Source organism: Elephantulus edwardii, unplaced genomic scaffold (assembly GCF_000299155.1).
Source record: "Elephantulus edwardii isolate Elephantulus edwardi_28Jun2011 unplaced genomic scaffold, EleEdw1.0 scaffold00021, whole genome shotgun sequence".
Classification (NCBI taxonomy): domain Eukaryota; kingdom Metazoa; phylum Chordata; class Mammalia; order Macroscelidea; family Macroscelididae; genus Elephantulus; species Elephantulus edwardii.
In genome coordinates this window covers 17,559,236-17,576,780 of record NW_006399771.1, presented here as the reverse complement: position 1 = coordinate 17,576,780, position 17,545 = coordinate 17,559,236, and the positions used below count along the sequence as shown (strand labels likewise).

The following is a 17,545-nucleotide window of genomic DNA, read 5'->3' as shown; positions in this document are numbered from 1 at the left end:
AGAGAAAATATTTTTGCAAGATTTTATAAATTTTGAAGGTACAAGTATAGTCATTGTTGTCTTTCATTTTCATAAACAGAAATTATAAAAGCCCTACCTTAGCTCATTCGAAACCCAATTTGGGATTTGTGAACTTTCACTCAAATAAAAAATTAAATAACTCTAATTTGTGATTTAGCAATTGTTGTCGTGATGTGCTGTTGAGTTTACTTTAACCCAGAGTGACCCTATGAACAATAGCGCTGAACTTTGTCCTATTCTGAGCCAACCTTATGATCTCCAACATAGCTGACCTTATTGACACAGTTACGTGTCCATTCATCTCACAAAGAGTCTTCCTTTTCTGTGCTAACACTCTAGCCTTCTAAGTATAATGTCCTTCTCCAAGGACTTGTCCTCCCCAGCAACATATCCAAAGTATGTGAGACACAGCTTCAAAATCCTTCTCTCCAAGGAACAAACTTGTTTCATCCTCTCCAGGACAGTTTTTGTTTGTTTGCTTTTTGGTTTGGTTTTTTTTTTTTTTTGGCAGTCCATGGTATGTTCAAAACTTTTCTCCAGCATTACCACTCACAAGACATTGATCCTTATCTCATCCTTGTACGTTATCAAGCTATCAGATGCTTAGCAAGCAATTGAGAACACCATGTCCTGGATCAGGCACACCTTAGTCTCTAAACTGACATCATTGCTCTTTAGCAATCTTTAGAGATCCTTGACAGATTTTCTCAGTCCAACTCATCTTTTGATCTCCTGAATGCTGTTACTAACAGTGTAAATTCTGGAGCCAACCAAGGTGAAATCATCAACAGCTTCAGTCCTTTCACTATCCATCATGATATTGCCTATTGACCTGGGAGTGAGGATTTAGCAACAAGTCATACTCATATTTAGCAAGCCCATAAGATCAACATCAAGAAGACAAAGATTCTGATCACTGGGCCAACTGGCAGCACCATGATGGATGGAGAAGAGATTGAGGTTGTTAACAGTTACTGCTTGCTTGGCTCCACAATCATAGTCTTTTCTTTCCAATCTCTCCACATCCTTGACAAGATTTATTGTCTGCTGTCCGTTTGGACTGGACTTTGCCATTGTTGCTTGGATGAGATGAGATGAGATCCTACTGAAGACTTATTTGATTTGTATCTAATAACTAGAGACTTTTGAATATTTCTTCATGTGTTTCTTGCCCATCTGAATGTCTTCCTTCATATCTTGTGCTTATTTTGTCCTGTGCCTTCTTGATGTTTGAATCCACTGCTGTTGTTGTTAGGTGCTTTCAAATTGAGTTCATTCAGATTTGGTTATTGTTGTTGTTAGGTGTCATCAAGTTGGCTATGACTGCAGCCACCCTAGGAACAACAGGTCTGAACCTTGCCCTATCCTGTGCCATCCTCACTGTCTCTGATATACTTGAACCCATACTTACAGTCACTGTATCAGTCCATATTCTTGAGGGTATTCCTTTCTTTCTCTGACCCTCCACACTTCCATCATGGTGGGGTACCCCCCTACCAAGGACTACCCGCCCCAGCTGGCAACATACCCAAAGGATGTGAGCCGAAGTTTTACTATCCTTGCTTCTAAGGTACAGGCTGGTTGCATTGTATCCAAGCAGACTTATTTGTTCTTTTGGTAGTTCATGGGATATCTAGTACTGATCCACACCATCACAATTCAAAGGCATACATCCTTCCTTCATTCTTAGTAATTGCCCAACTTTCACATGCAAAGGGTGCAATTGAAAAGTCCATGCCTTGAATCAGGCACATCTTTAACTGAAGCCTTGACAGGGCAGGGTTCAGAGCTGCTGTACATAGGGTCGCTATACATCACTGGCGATTCACTGGCACATAACAACAATAATATACTATGACAGGCTTGGAATCAGGAGTGGCATCCACATCCTATCATGCCTCTGGAAACTTTATGAACTTTGATAAATGTCTATGGTTGTAGAGGGGCTTCAGGCCTTTTGTTCACAGGTTTGCTATGAGTCATGCTCAACTCGAAGGCAGTCACCAACAATAACTTGCTCTTTAGCACCTTGGAGAGATCCTTAACAGTAAATTTTCTCAATGCAACACCTCATTTGTGTTCTTATCTACTTTTACCAAGTGTGTTAATTGTGGATCTGAATAAGGAAAAAAGTCATTAACAACTTCAAATGTTTCTTCATCTGTCATGATGTTGCCTATTGGCCTGGAAGTGAGGACTTCTATTTTCTTGATGTTGAGATGCAAAGACTTTTTATGCTAATGTATAATCTGTAATGAAGTCACAGAAAAATGAGTACATCTAGACTTAACTCTGTTGGGTGAAGCATTTCAATTATTCTTTTAATTCCTGGAAAATTGTTTTCATAAATATAGCTTGATATTCATCCTTCAGTTCTTGATTATATGTTACCTCTTGAAATGGTTGAATACCAACCAATTGTAGTTATACTATATTTTACTTTGTGTTTTAATGATGATCTAATTATTCTCTTCTTAAAAAAATTAGTATTTCTAATATGAAAAAGTGTTACCTTGCTCTTAGTTCATTCATACTTTCAGCAGTTATATAATATTTTTTCTGAACATTGAACATAGAGTAGTGAATAAAGTAGAAAATAACAAAAAATAAGTTTGTATTTTTCTGAATAAATAAACATGTATTACATGTATATTTGAGTATTTGCAATGTACTAGATATGATTAGGATGAGTCTGTACCATTACTACTTCTATCGTTGTTGTTGCTTTTGTGTTGTACTGAGTCAGAATTAACTCATAATTACTCAAGAATAGATTGCCCTACTTTCTCCCTTGAAGTAGCTGGTAGAGTTAAACTATGTTCCTGTGGGTTGGCAGCACAACTCCTTACCACTAAGATAGAAAGGATTGACTTTGTCAATGATTTTATCTTGCTTGGGACAACAATAAACATCCTTGACACAAGCAGTCAGGAGATCAGGAGACTTTTTATATTTGGCAAGTCTGCTGTCAGGGATCTCTCCAAAATGCTGAAAATCAGTGATGTCAGTCTGAAGACTGAAGTGCGATTCAGCCCATTATCTTTTCAGTCACATGCTACCATATAAGAGCTTGACAATGAATAAGGATGGTAGAAAAAGAATTGATTCATTTAAGTTGTGGCCTTATAGACAAGTACTGAATGTCCCATGGACTGCCAAAAGAACAAACAGATATGTCTGGAAAATATGAACCAGAATGCTCTACTGATGCAAAACTCGTGAAGCTTTGTCTCTTACTTTTTGGGTATATTTGTAGAAGAGGCTCTTCCTTAGAAAGAGACATCTTGCTTAGAAATACATAGGGTCAGTGAAGGAAAGGAAGATTCCCAACAAGAAGAATTGACACAGTGACTGCAACAATTGTCTCAAGTGTGTCAGAGTGATGAGGATGGCACAGAAAAGGACAGTATTTTGGTCTATTTTTCATAGGCTATCTAGGAGCTCTAGGGCCTAATGGCAATAAGGGATGCTGCAATTCTTAAGTCATGAGGTTTGATGCCAACAGCTGCTCCACAGGAGAAATATGGGCAGTCTCCTCCTATGTGATTAACCTCTGAAAACCTACCAGAGGGTCGGTCAGCTGTGGTACGATTACGACTCTGTGGTATACAATAACAACAACAACAGCAACAACTAGGAGTTGAATTCACCCCATGACATCTAACAACAATAAATGCTGTTATGCTATTTTTAATCAATTAATTAATTTAATTCTAATGGTCAATTTTTATTTCTCAACTTTCTTGCCTTGTCTATAGATATTAATAAACCTAATTTCTCTCTTGGCCTTGATACACTTCCTTCATGCGTTTTCCAGTATCCCATCTCTCTTGAATTCCCTCCAATTTCATTTCTTTTGTCTCATTGTTTCATTGTCTCAGTCTCCTATGCTGGATTTCTCTCTTCTTCCCTATGACTCAGTGTTAATTTTTCTTCCTTTTTGTGTCTACAATGTCTTGGTAATTTTAGTACAATCACATTGTTTTAAATACCATCTGCCGGTGGGTGGCATCAAATTTGAAGTTCTAACCTTGACCTCTGAAATGAACCCTAATATGTGTACTTCTGTGCCTACTCAAAATCTTCATTTAGATGTTGAGCAGCTTTGTCAACATATCCAAAAGTACACTTCCTAATTTTAACCCAGACCATTTTAATCTTGTTGAATGACTACCTCATCTTTCTAGATACTGAGCCCTAAATCCTTTGGCTCATTGTGAACTTTTCTTTCTTTGCCAAGTACTGTATCCATCCATTCGAATTGTTGAAAAGATATCCACAATCTGTTCATTTTATATCACCTTCACTACTACCACCTAGACTGAAACTCCATCAAATTTCACTTTAATTACTTTCCTTGGTCACCTAACAAATATCCATTTATATCCTCATGTAGTTAGAGTCTATTTTCAACAAAGCTCAGGTTGTTATGTTGTGTTACTAGGTGATATTGAGTCTACTCCAACCCAGAGTGACCCTAAGAACAACGATTGACCTTGACAAAAACTTTGAACAACAAACCTGACCTTCTGTGACATGCTTATAATTTCCATCATACTCAAACCCATTGTCAATCCATCATTGTTGAGGGTCAGCTTCTCATTTTCTAGACTATTTTCCCAGCATGATCTTCCCACCCCAATGGCTCTTGTCTTCAGACAACATACCTAGAAGTATGTGAGACAAACTTTGAACTTCCTTGCCACTGAGGCAAATGGGGACTTCCTCCAAGACAGATTTGTGTGCTCTTTTGGCGATCCATGCTATCTATATTCAGTATTCTTTCCCAACACCACAGTTCTTTTTACATTTTCTTAATGCATTTTCCAACTTTTACATATGTATAAAGCAATTGAAAATGCCATAGTTTGGGTCTGGAGTGCTTGATTCTTTAAAGGGACATCCTTGCTCTTTAGGACTTTAAAGATGAATATCTTTTTTTAAAGAAATGAAATTTTATATACATATACACACACACACATATGAATGTATAAAGTACTTGAAATGAAATTTAAGTAAAACATACAAAGAATGTGTATAAGACCATTTTCTGTCAAGTTAATTCTAGTTTCTGGTGATCCTCTGTGTGCCAGGGCACAACTCTGTTTCGTTGGTTGTTTGCTATTTTTACTGATGTAAAAATGTGGGTAAGATAGATTGTATTATACATATCAATAAAACTAATTTCATCAAACATGTTATACAGAAATCACCAGCTTTCACTGCCTTATTTTTCATCTCTAAAACACAGAAACTCAGTGCTTACTGACTCAAGATTTCCCTCCTTTTCAGGTGTTTCTTCTAAGAATCCTGATTAAGCTCAAACTGCCAATATTTTCCCTGTCATTTGTACCATCTAGGGCATCATAGAATTCACACAGAGTTCTCTATATATAATGCATATTTAGTTGACTTAAAGAGCTCCGATGGCCTATTGGGTAAGGAGTTGCACTGCTAACCTGAAGGCAGGTAGTTTGAATCCGTCAGCTACTCCCAAGTAGAAAGATTTGTTGTTAGGCATTTTCAAGCTGAGCATGAGTCGTAGCGACCCTGTGAACCACAGTTCTGAACCCTGTCCTATCCTGTCCCATGCTCATCCTCTCAGACAGTGACTGTGTCAGTCCATCTCATTAAGGGTTTCCCTCTCCTCTGACTCTCCATTTTCCCAAGCATGACTTCCCTTTCCAAGGAATAGCCTTTTAACAACATGTCCAAAAGGTGTGAGATGAGGCTTTGTCATGTTTAACTCCATGAAGCACTCTGCTGTACTTTCACCAAGGCATATCTTTTGTTTTGTTTTGTTTTGGTGGTTCATAGGATATTCAGTACTCTTCTCCAAAACCAAAATTTAAAGGCATTACATTTATCATAATTAAAGTAATTGTTTGTTGTTGTTGTTGTTGTATACCTTAGGGTAGGAACCAATCCCTCTGGTGGGTTTTCAGAGGCAGTTAATTGCTTGAGAGGAGATTTCCCACCCTTCTCCCATGGAAAAGCTGGTGGCCTTCAGGACTGCAGCACAGCTTTTTGCCACTAGGCCACCTGAGCTCCTAGCAACATATAATTTAATTCCCAAGATAACAAACTGTCAGATAGGCATTATACCTCTAACAGCAAACCATAAAGACAATCAGGCATACAAATATCATGGCATAGGACATGTTTTTCTGACCCTAGTAGAGGCTCATGGCAGTGTGGCAGGATAGGGTCATAAATGGGAGTATTTGGCACAAACAGTGGCTCAGTTGGATCTTTGGTGTTGGGGCTTGGCATGAACCACGCCCGCAGAGACACAGCCCAATGATGGGACTATCTCATCCCTTGGCATGCATCTGAGAGCTGGACAATGTATAAGGATCACACAAGAGGAATTGTGCCTTTGAGTTAAAGTATTGGAGAAGAACACTGAGAATCCCCTGGAATGACAAAAGAACAAATAGATGTGTTTTGGTAAAAATACAGCTAGAGGACTTCTTGGAGACAAAGGTAGAGAAGCTTCATCTCTCGTTCCTTGGGCATGTTACTAAGAGAGGCTATTCCTCAGAAACGCACAACATTCTTAAAAGATAGAGGGTCCAAAACCAAAACAAAACAAAGAAAAAAGAGAGAGAGGGAGACTCCAGTGAGATGGACTGACACAGTGACAGCAGAAATGGGCTCAGAGAAAATGAGGATAGCACTAAATATAATACTCAGGTCTATAGATGATATGGTTGATATGAGGTGTACTTGATAGCATATTATAACAACAAAAACTGATTATGAGGAACTGTACTAAGGTGCACCTGATACAGGCTATATAGACTTCACAATTGTATGAAATGCATCAGAGAGTTGGACAGTGACTAGGCATGAAAGAAAGAGAATTGATGCCTTTGAGCTGTGGTGCTGGAGACGAGTGTTGAATATACCATGGACTGCTAGACCACACAGGTTTGTCTTGGATAAGGTTAAGCCGGGATGCTCCTTGGAGTCAATGATTCGGAGGCTTCGTCTGACATACTTTGGGCATGTTACAAGGTGGGACCAGTCCTTGGAGGGGACATCATGTTCGGGAGAGTGGAAAGATAGTACATGAGAGGAAAACCCTCGATGAGATGGATTAATTCAGTGACTGGGGTAGTTAGAGTAGGTGTGTCAGAGACCGTAAGGTTGGCACAGGTTAGAACAGAGTTTAGGGCTCTTGTACCCAGGGTCACTATGAGTTGTGAGCGACTCAACAGCACATAACAACAACATACTAATGATCCCATATTACTACTACTCATCATATAAGACTATAAGAAAATATTAGGAAAACATTGAATGTCCCTTATAAGTATAAAGATTTTTTCAGTATTTTGAATTGTCTTATTCTTTTCTAGATAGCTTTCATTTTCCATTTATACGTCATGCTAAATGTTCAGAGAGCTAAGTGTCTGAAACACTATTTATTTTATATGCTGATTAAATAATGTTCAAAAATTATAGCCTAAAAATTGCACCATGCAACCATAACCACAGTCTCAGATTATTCTCATAAATGTGTTTTCATCTCATTTAATTAATATAATTTCACTTAAATTTATTATTAAAATTTAAGTAACAGCAGTCTGCTAAAATTTAACATGAAGTTGTATATGCTTAGCTTTGAAATCTCCTTACTTTCTATAATAAGAATATAGGTGATAGAAATTTAATAGCATCAAGATTATTGTGAAAAATACTTTTTAATATCCAATCTAACTCCTAATATTGTTGTTGTTGCTAGGTGCTGTAGAATTACATATGATTTACTTCAACCCTATGAACAGCAGATCTCTTCTTCTATCCTGTGCCATCCTATTATCCCAGACACTCTTGAGCCATTGCTTCAGTCACTGTATCAATCTATCATGTTGAAGAGCTTCTGTTTTTCAACTGACCTTTCACCTTTGCAAGTGGTCCCTTCCCAAGGAATATCTCCAAACAATATTCCCTAAGTATGTGAGACAATAATTTACCATCCTAGCCTCTAAGGAGCACTCTGGATGTATTGTTTGTTGTTTTGACAGTCACGTGATATCCAATACTCTTCTCCAACACCACAACTCAATGGTATTGATTATTCCTCTGAGATACTTTTTTATTCCCCTGCTCTCAGATGCATGGCAGGTGATTGGAAAAAACTACGGTTTAAATCAGGGACACCTTGGTCATTAAACTGACATTATGACTCTTTGGGAATTTTGATAGAATATGAGGAGACATTACATTGGGAAAGTCTGCTGTCTAATTGTTCATTACAATAACAATTAAAATTTTAGGGAAAAAACAACCCTATCATGAACCCAAGCATCAGCATCTTCTTGGGATAGAACAACAAGATTGATCACTTCACATTATATTCAGCATCTTTAGTTCTACTCTTTTCTCCGGAAAATTATCTCAAAGTGAATCAAAATAAAAATCCTTTTGTTTTGTTAAGCAAAAGTATTTTCTATGGCAGTAGTCATTTAAAAGCAAAGTATCTCATTGGATATTATTACCTAGGTACAATATTTGCACAAAATCACATTTTAAAAAGAATATAAGCAGTCATGCATTTGATAAGGACAGAATTTTGAGAATATTTTTCCTTTTATTTTCTTCAAGAGACATTTTTAACCTGACTAATAAACTAAACTGTAGAGGAATTGGTAAAACTTTGTATTTCTTCTTGGATAGCGTTAGTGAGAATATAATAAGACAGCCAACAATCTTATCAAGTTATTAACTTTAAATCTCTTATTTACTTTAGAATTTCAAGAGATGTGGAAGACAAAAAAACCCAGGGAGATGAATCAGGGAAAGACTTGAACTATTTCATTTCCTACAGCATTTAAAAGTCTTAACTCCTACGATGTAACTATATCATGTGACCAAAATTGTAATGAAGCCTGTGAATTAACTTAAATCAAGCATTTGTTTGCCTTTCCCGGTGATATTGAGCTGGTTATCAAACAGAAATCATTTAGTATATAAAAGCTATGGAAATCTGCTCTTATTAAATAGAAAAACCAAAATAAGGAAACAAATAAACCTTACTGCCTTCAAGTAGATTCTAGCTCATAATTACCCTCTATTGAGCTCCCAACCCTGTACATCTTTATAGAAGGAGACTGCCAAGCTTTATGTAAAGGAGCAGCTGGTAGATTTAAACTGACAACATTTTTGTTAGCAAAATAAATGAAATTGTATCCCATTCCCCCCAAAAAAGTTGTTCCAACAGAAAATAGAATGTAGACCTTACCGAACAATATCATCAATAGCACATGCAAACAAAGTTTTTCTGTAGATTTTCTTAAAACTACTCGAACAGTACATCGGTAGAGAACTGCTAGAAATACAACCTGTATTTAAAAGGGGTCATGGCACTAGAGAAATCATTATTGATGTCAAAAGATTCTTGGCTAAAAGATACCATGACTGAAAGTACCTTCTGGTACTTTTGGCAAAGAATTCCAGAGGATATCTCTTTGAAGTTTACAGACTGTGTCGATCACAGCAAATTGTGACTAATTTTGGGAAGAATGGGAATCCCAGAACACCTGATGGTATTCATGCAAAACCTATACCTAGACCAAGATGCCATTGTCTGAACAGAGCAAGAGAACAATGCATGGTTCAGTTTGGCATTTCCTCAAAAATCTGAACATAGATACTCCATATGACCCAACTATTCCACTGCTAGGAATATACCCCAAGAAAATTATAACTGAGACTCAAATGGAGATTGGTACACCAGTGTTCATAATAACATTATCCCCAGTTGAAAAAAACATAGAAATAGCCCAAATTCCCAACAACATTCAAATGGATTGAGAAATTGTAGTATATTCACATGATGAGATACTATGCAGCACCCAGGAGTAATGATAATGAGACATACTACATAACTTCGAAGAAACTAAAGAGCTTGTCCAACAACATTCAGATGGATTGAGAAATTGTAGTATATTCACATGATGAAATACTATGCAGCACCCAGGAGTAAAGATAATGAAACATACTACATAACTTCGGAGAAAATAAGAATATTACACCAAGTGAATTAAATCAGTCTCACAAGGATAAGACCTTTATTATAAAAATAGAATGGTAACTAGGAAACATGGGTGGCGGTCGAAGAAAGGAACAGTTGGGAAAAGAGGGATGAGGATGGGCAAGGGGGAAATCACGGGGTCACATAATTTGGTGGTTGGAAGGAGGGAGTAAAGGAACTGAAAAGATGGGGTAATAATGAGCACAGTCCAAAGGTGATTAATTTTATAAAACACAATGTATGGGGATGATATGGGATGGGAATGAAACGCAAAGTGAATGAAGGAAAGTTTGAAACACAATGTATACAAATTCTGTATGCAAAGCAATATAAAATTTTCTAAAAAGAAAAAACAGAGTGAATCCTTTCTCCATAGTTTTTAAATCTGTATTCAGAATAGATCATTCAAGAGAATAGACTTTATGGAGGAGAATGTGGCATCAGTGTTGGAGAACAACAGTATATCAGCAACCTGTATTATGCAGATGACACAACCTTGCTCACTGAAACTCAGGAGGACTTCATGCATTTTCGTCAGAAGAACAAGGACCTCAGCCTTCAATATAGATTGCATCTCAATATCAGGGAAAAATATCCTCACTAATAAACCAATAGGCAATATGATAGAAGGAGAAAACTTTGAAGTTGTTAACGATTTAATCTTGCTCAGCTCCACAGTCAACATCTTTGACACTAGTTGTCAGGATATCAAAAGACAAGTTGCACTGGGAATATCTGCTGTCAAGGACCTCGCCAGAGGGCTAAAGAGCAATGATGTCAGTCTAAAGATTAAGGGGCACCTTATCCAGACCATGGTCTTCTCTATTTCTGGTTATACATCTGAGAGCTGGATAGTGAATAAGAAGTACAGAAGAATTAGTTGATGACTTTGAGTTGTGGTGCTAGGGAAGAGTACTGAATATACCATGAACTGTCAAGAAAACAAACAGATCTGTTCAAGAGAGGGAGAAAGCAGGTTGGTCCTTAGATGCAAGAATTTTGAAACGCCATCGCAGGTATATTTGGAATGTTGCCAGAAAGGACAAGTCCTTGGAGAAGGACATCATGCTTGGAAGGGTGAAAGGTCAAGGAAGGAGAGGAAGACCCTGGATGAGAGGGATTGATACAGTGACTATAGCAGTAGGGTGAAGTGTGTCGAAAATGGAGAAGGTGACTCCAGATAAAGCAAGGTTCAGAGCCCTTGTTTCTAGGGTCTCTATGAGTTGTAGTCAACTCGATGGCATGCAGCAAAAACAATAACATACCATCAGTGCTACTATTAAACGTTGTTGTTATGTGCCATAGATCTGAAACATGCTCTATCCTGAGCCAATCTCATCATCTCCAACAGAACTAAGCCCTAAGCCCAATTCTCCAGTCTTATCTATCTTATCCTGGGTCTTCCTCTCCTAACCTGTCCCTCCCCATTCCGAGTGTGATGTCCCTCTACAAGAATTTTTCCCTCCTGGCCATATGTCCAAAGTATGTGAGATTGAGCCTCAAAATCCATGCCTCCAGGGAGCAGCCGGGTTTCATCCTGTCCAGGACAGACCTGTTTGTTCTCCTGGCAGTCCACAATATGTTCAACATTCTTCTCTAGCACCACAACACAAATACATTGATCCTTCTATCAGCCTTAGTTATTGTCCAGATTTTTGATGCATAGCAAGTAATTGTGAAGACAGTGGCCCGAGTCAAGCTCACCTTAATCTCAAAACTGACATCGTTGCTCTTCAGTATTCTAGAGAGATCACTTTCAGCAGACTCTCCCAATGTAATTTATCTTTTGATTTCCTGACTGCTAGTGCCAAGAGTGTTTTCTTGATGTTGAGTTTTAAACTATATTAAAGTCCACAGTCCTTGAACTTCCGCAGCAAATGCCTCATGTCCTCTTCAGTTTCAGCAACCAAGTTTGTGTCATCTCCATCACACAGGTTGTTGATGAGTCTTTATCCAATCCTGATGTCACATTCCTCCTCATAAAGTCCATCCTCCCAAAAGATCTTTTCTGCATATAGATTGAAAAGGTGTGAAGATAGGATGAATGCCCGACTCACTCTTTTTCTGCTCTTAAGCTGTGAAGTATTTTCCTGCTCTGTTCTGACTACAACTTCCTGGTCCAAGTATAGGTTTCCCATGAGCACAATTAAGTGTTCTGGGCCCCCATTCTGAAGATCAACCACAATTTGTTGTGATCCACACAATCAAATTCCTTTGCATAATCAGTGTCAGACCTTCTTCTGGTACTCTGTTTTCAGCAGATCCATCTCACATGAGCTATGATGTCCCTGGTGCCGCTGCCTTTTCTAAACCTACCCTGCATATTTGGCAGTTTTCTGCTGATGGACTCTTCTGGTAGTTTCTGGATAATCTTCACCAGGATATTGCATGTGTATAATATTAGTTATATAGTTCAGTAATTTACACACTCAGTTGGGTCACTTTTTTTAGAAATGGAAATAAATATAGATCTCTTCCTGTCAGTTGGCCAAGTAGTTGTCCTCCAGATTTCTTGACATGATCTGGAGCATGTTCAGGACAACATTTATTGGCTGAAATATGTCAGTTGGTATTCCATCAATTCCTGGGGCCTTGGTTTTTGCCAATTCCTTCATAGCAGCTTAAACTTCCTCTATCACCATAGACTCTGTATCATATGTTGCTTCATGAAATTCTTCTGTGTCAGCCAATTCTTTTTTTCTAATAGTGCCTCTGTGTACTCTTCCATCTTCTTTTGATGCTTCCTGGATCTTTCAACAGCCTGCCTTCAGCATTCTTAAGTATTGCAACTCGAGGCTTGCATTTGTCCTGTTCCATCTGCTTAAGAAATGCTGAATTCATCCCTTTTTTCTGACTCCAGATCCTTGCCTATTCCATTATAATATTTTTCCTTGTCTTCCTGTGCTGCCTTCTGAAACCTTCTGAAACCTTTGTTGTGAATTGTTCTTAGGTGCTGTCAAGTTGAGCACAACTTATTGTGACCCTATGAACAAAATATTTGAACCTTATTCTTTCCTGCACTATCCTCATACTTCTTGACACACAAGAGTCCATTGTAGCAGTCACCATATCAATCCACGTGGTTGAGGGTCTTCCTCTCCCTCGCCAATCCTCCACCATTCCCAGCATCATGTCTCTCTCCAAGGAATAGCATCTCTTAACAAAAAGTATGAGGTAAAGCTTCATCATTCTTGCATCCAAAGAACACTCCAGCTGCACCATCTCAAAGACATATCTGTTTGTTCTCTTGACCATCTATGCAATGTTCAGTTTTCTTCTCCAATACCACAGCTCAAAAGCATCAACTCTTTTTCTGTCATCCTTACTCATGATCTAGATCTTGGATGCATAGCTAGTAAATGGAAAGATTATGGCCTGAATCCGACCCACCTTAGTCATTAAACTGACCATCAGTACTCCTCAGTAATTTGGAAAAGTCCCTAACCACAGATTTTCCCAGTGCAATGCATCTCCTTATTTCCTGACTGCTTGTACCAAGGGTGTTAATTGTGGAACCAAGCAAGATGAAGCTGTTGACAGTTTCAATCCCCTCCATCATGACACTGCCTATTGATCTAGGTGTAAGAATCTTTATTTTCTTGATATTGAGGTACAATCCATACTAAAGGCTGCATTCCTTGATTTTTTTGCAACAAGTGTTTCAAGTCCTCCTTACTTTCAGAAAGGTTATGTCATCTACATAATGCAGGTTATTTATAAGTCTCCCTCCAATCCTGATGGCACATTCCTCTTCACAGAGTCAAGCTGCTCAGATAATTTGCTCAGCATATAGATTGAACAGGTATGGAGAGAGAATATAACCCTTCCCGGTTCCAAACTATGCAGTGCTCCCTGATCCGTTGGCAGAACAGCCTCCTGATCCAGGTATAGGTTCCACACAAGCACAATCAAGTGCTCTGGGATTCCCATTCTTCTAAATATTATTCACAACTTGTCATGACCCACACAGTCAAACGCCTTCGCATAGTCAATAAATCACAAATAGACATTCTTCTGGTATTCACTACTTTCAGCCAGGATCCATTTGACATCAGCAATGATGTCCCTGATGCCACAGTCTCTTCTAAATCTTGCTTGAAATTTCTAGCAGTTGTTTATGTATATACTGTTCCAACCGTTTTTTAATGATCTTCAGCAATATTTTGCTTGCATGTGATGTGATATCAATCATATTGTTCAATAGTTTCCACATTCAGTTAGATCTCCTTTCTTGGAAATGGGAATAAATATGGATCTCTTCCAATCCATTGGCCAGACAACTGTCCTCCCAATTTCCTTATATAGACTGGTGAGTGCATCCAAGGCTGCATCTGTTAATTGAAACAAGTCAATTGATATCCCATCGATTCCTGGGGCCTGATTTTTTGCCAATTCCTTCATTTTAGCTTCACCTTCCTCCTTCATTACCATTGGCTCTTGTTCATAGTACTTCCTGAAATTTTTTAGTGCCAATCAGTTCTTTCTGGTACAGTGACTCTCTGTATTCCCTCCATTTTCTTTTGATGCTTTCTGGATCATTCAATACATTGCCTTAACCTCTTTTAGTATTTTAACGTGAGGCTTAAATTTGTTTTTCAATTCTTTCAGCTTGAGAAATGCAGAGCAAGTACTTCCCTTTGTATTCTCCAATTCCAGCTCTCTGTCCTTCCGACCTGCCCTTTAAAATGATGTGTTCAGCTCTTTTACTTCAACATGTTTTCCATGATGCTCCAGTGAAATCTTTAGTCTCTTATGACATCCATTTGATTTATTTTCTTTCACCTCTGTTTTTGTAATGACCTTTTGCTTTCTTCATTAATTATATCCTTGATATCTCCCACAACTCCTCTGGTCTTCTATTATTGGTGTTTAATGTATCAAACCTATTCTTAAGATGATCATGAAATTCAGATGGAATTGATTCAAACTCATTCCTTGGGTCCTGTGAACTTATTTAGTTTTCTTCAGCCTCAATTTGATCTTGTGTATGAGTAATTGATGATCTGGCCACATGATTATGTGATTCAAAATGTCGCATGCCAACACATTTCATTTTGTCAATGCCTATTATGTCAATTTGGAAGCCGGAGTCGTATTCACTTTCTAAACAACATGCCTCTGGAAACTCTGTGAACATCGATAAATGTCAATAGTTATAGTAAGGCTTCAGGCTTTTTGTTCATAGGTTCACTATGAGTAGTACTTGAATCGAAGGCAATCAACAACAAATCAAAAACAGCAGTATGTCAATATATATTAGTTTCATTTCTTCCTTAACAATCTCCAACTTCTCTACATTCATACTTCTCACATTCCAAAGTTTTTGTCATTGTCACTGAGCCAGAATCAACTAATATCTGATCCACAATTGGTTTTCTAAGGCTGTAAACTGGGCAGAAAGAGATTCATCTTTCTTCCACTGAGAATCTGGTCATCCGGGATGACAATTGGGTTTCTGAGGCTGTAAACTTTGCATAAAGAGATTTCCCATCCTTCTTCCACTGAGCATCTGTTCACCAGGATGTGTGTCCTTTTGTTTCACAGTGCAACTCCCTTTGGACTACTCCACCAGAGTTCCCTTTAAATAGCAAAAGTCACATGTTATTTAATTGAAAGATTGTTGAAACTATAGAATAATAAAAACATGTGAAGAAAATATTTGCTATGGTTTGTCTTAGTGGTGAAGAGTTGTGCTGCCAACTCAAAAGAACATAGTTCAAATCCACTATTTGCTTTGTGAGAGATAGTTAGGCAATCTCTTCCAGTGTAATTAACTGCCTCTGGAGACTAAGGTGCATCTGATACAGGCCAAGGCCTTTGCAATCACTCGTTATGAATCAGAGAGTTGGACAATGACTAGGGAGGATAGAAGGAGAGTTGATGCCTTTGAGCTGTGGTGCTGGAGAAGAGTATTGAATGTACCATGGACTGCCAAGAATAAAACAGATCCATCCAGGCGGCTCCTTGGAGACAAGGATCCTGGGGCTTCGTCTGACATACTTTGGACATGTTGTAAGGAGGGACCAGTCCTTCGAGGGGGACATCATGGTTGGGAGGGTGGAGGGACAGCATAGGAGGGGAAGACCCTCTATGAGGTGGATTGATTCAGTGACTGGAGTAATCTGGATGGATGTGTCAGAGGCAGTGCGAGTAGCACAGGACAGAGCAGGGGTTAGGGCTGTTGTACATAGGGTCGCTATGAGTCACAAATGACTCTACAGCACATAACAACAACAAAAACAACATGCTAGATGGTTGGCTATAGATCTCTTATGATTGATGATGTGCACCTAAACAGGATAACAAGAAAGTAGTATTTCATTGATACCATTTAAAAAGGGGGTGAAACATCATCAGTGAAATACCACTTTTGTGTGGCCTATTGCGTACACCATCTTCTATATGGCATAATTACCAGACGTTGCTTGTTGAATCTTAACTGTCCACATCCCAACATTCTGAATTCATACATGCAACAATCTCACTCTGTATGGATGCTTTCATTGAGACCTATTTGTAAATCAAAAATCGTGTCTTATGTTATGTAGGTGGGTTGCTGATTTACCAGAATGCCCTTCTTTTTCAGGCTGTTATGAATTGTTTGTAAGTACCCTGCTAGACAATGAAAGCTTTATATTCATGTCACAATTAGCCAAAATAATTCTCGTTAAACTCTGGTAAAGATCTCCAGTATGCCATGAATGTGAAATATTCGTGCTTGATTTTATTTCCTTCTTGTTTCATCCTAGCTTATTTATGTAAAAATAATTCTCTAAGAGCTGCTTTCTACTGCTTTTCTTGTTGCAGATTGAAAATGTGGATGTATGCCTTAGCTTTCTAGCAGCCAGGGGAGTAAATGTCCAAGGCCTATCTGCTGAAGGTAAGGACACATCTAATTGTCATGAATGGTGTCTATATTTACAAAGATCTCTCCTGATTTATGAAGTGTAAATATGAATTATGTAGTTTCTTAACACAGTAAATGAGTGAAATATGAAAAGCATTAAATGTAATGTTTGCTAGTATATATGTTAATTATTTATCTTTTTCATATATTTTACCAGAAGTGCTCTTATATGACTGAGTTGTTCTTTGCATGATAAAGTAGGGCATTAGCAAAATATCATTCTACTATTTAAAAACAATTTGTTATTATTAGAACCTTAAATAAATAGGTAAATGGACGGTTACAATGATGGATGAATGTTTATTAATAGATGAGGATACACACAAGTAAAGAGAGTATAATATTCAGCTTTCATATTATGCATAATATTTCTGCAATATATACTAGTTATTATAATGTTAGTAAATATATCAGGAAAATGTAACAAAGTTCCCTTGAGATGATAAAAAATGTAGCTATTAATATCAATGGCATATGTTAAAGAGTTTAAATCCATTAAGGTCTGAAAGTTCATCATTAAAACTAAAATATAGCAATATGGGGGGAAAAATCTGCTAACTCTTTTGTCCTGGATC

At 37.9% G+C, this 17,545-nt stretch overlaps 1 protein-coding gene across 3 annotated transcripts in view; it reads left to right on the top strand.

Annotated features, from left to right (window-relative positions):
• The window catches only part of NAV3 (neuron navigator 3), a 540,923-nt gene that overhangs the window by 124,017 nt on the left and 399,361 nt on the right, over positions 1–17,545 (top strand). For all 3 annotated transcript variants that reach the window (XM_006882551.1, XM_006882553.1, XM_006882552.1), the window contains exon 4: positions 16,871–16,943. In XM_006882551.1, the coding sequence (XP_006882613.1) occupies positions 16,871–16,943 (73 nt within the window). The remainder of the gene's footprint in view (positions 1–16,870; positions 16,944–17,545) is intronic.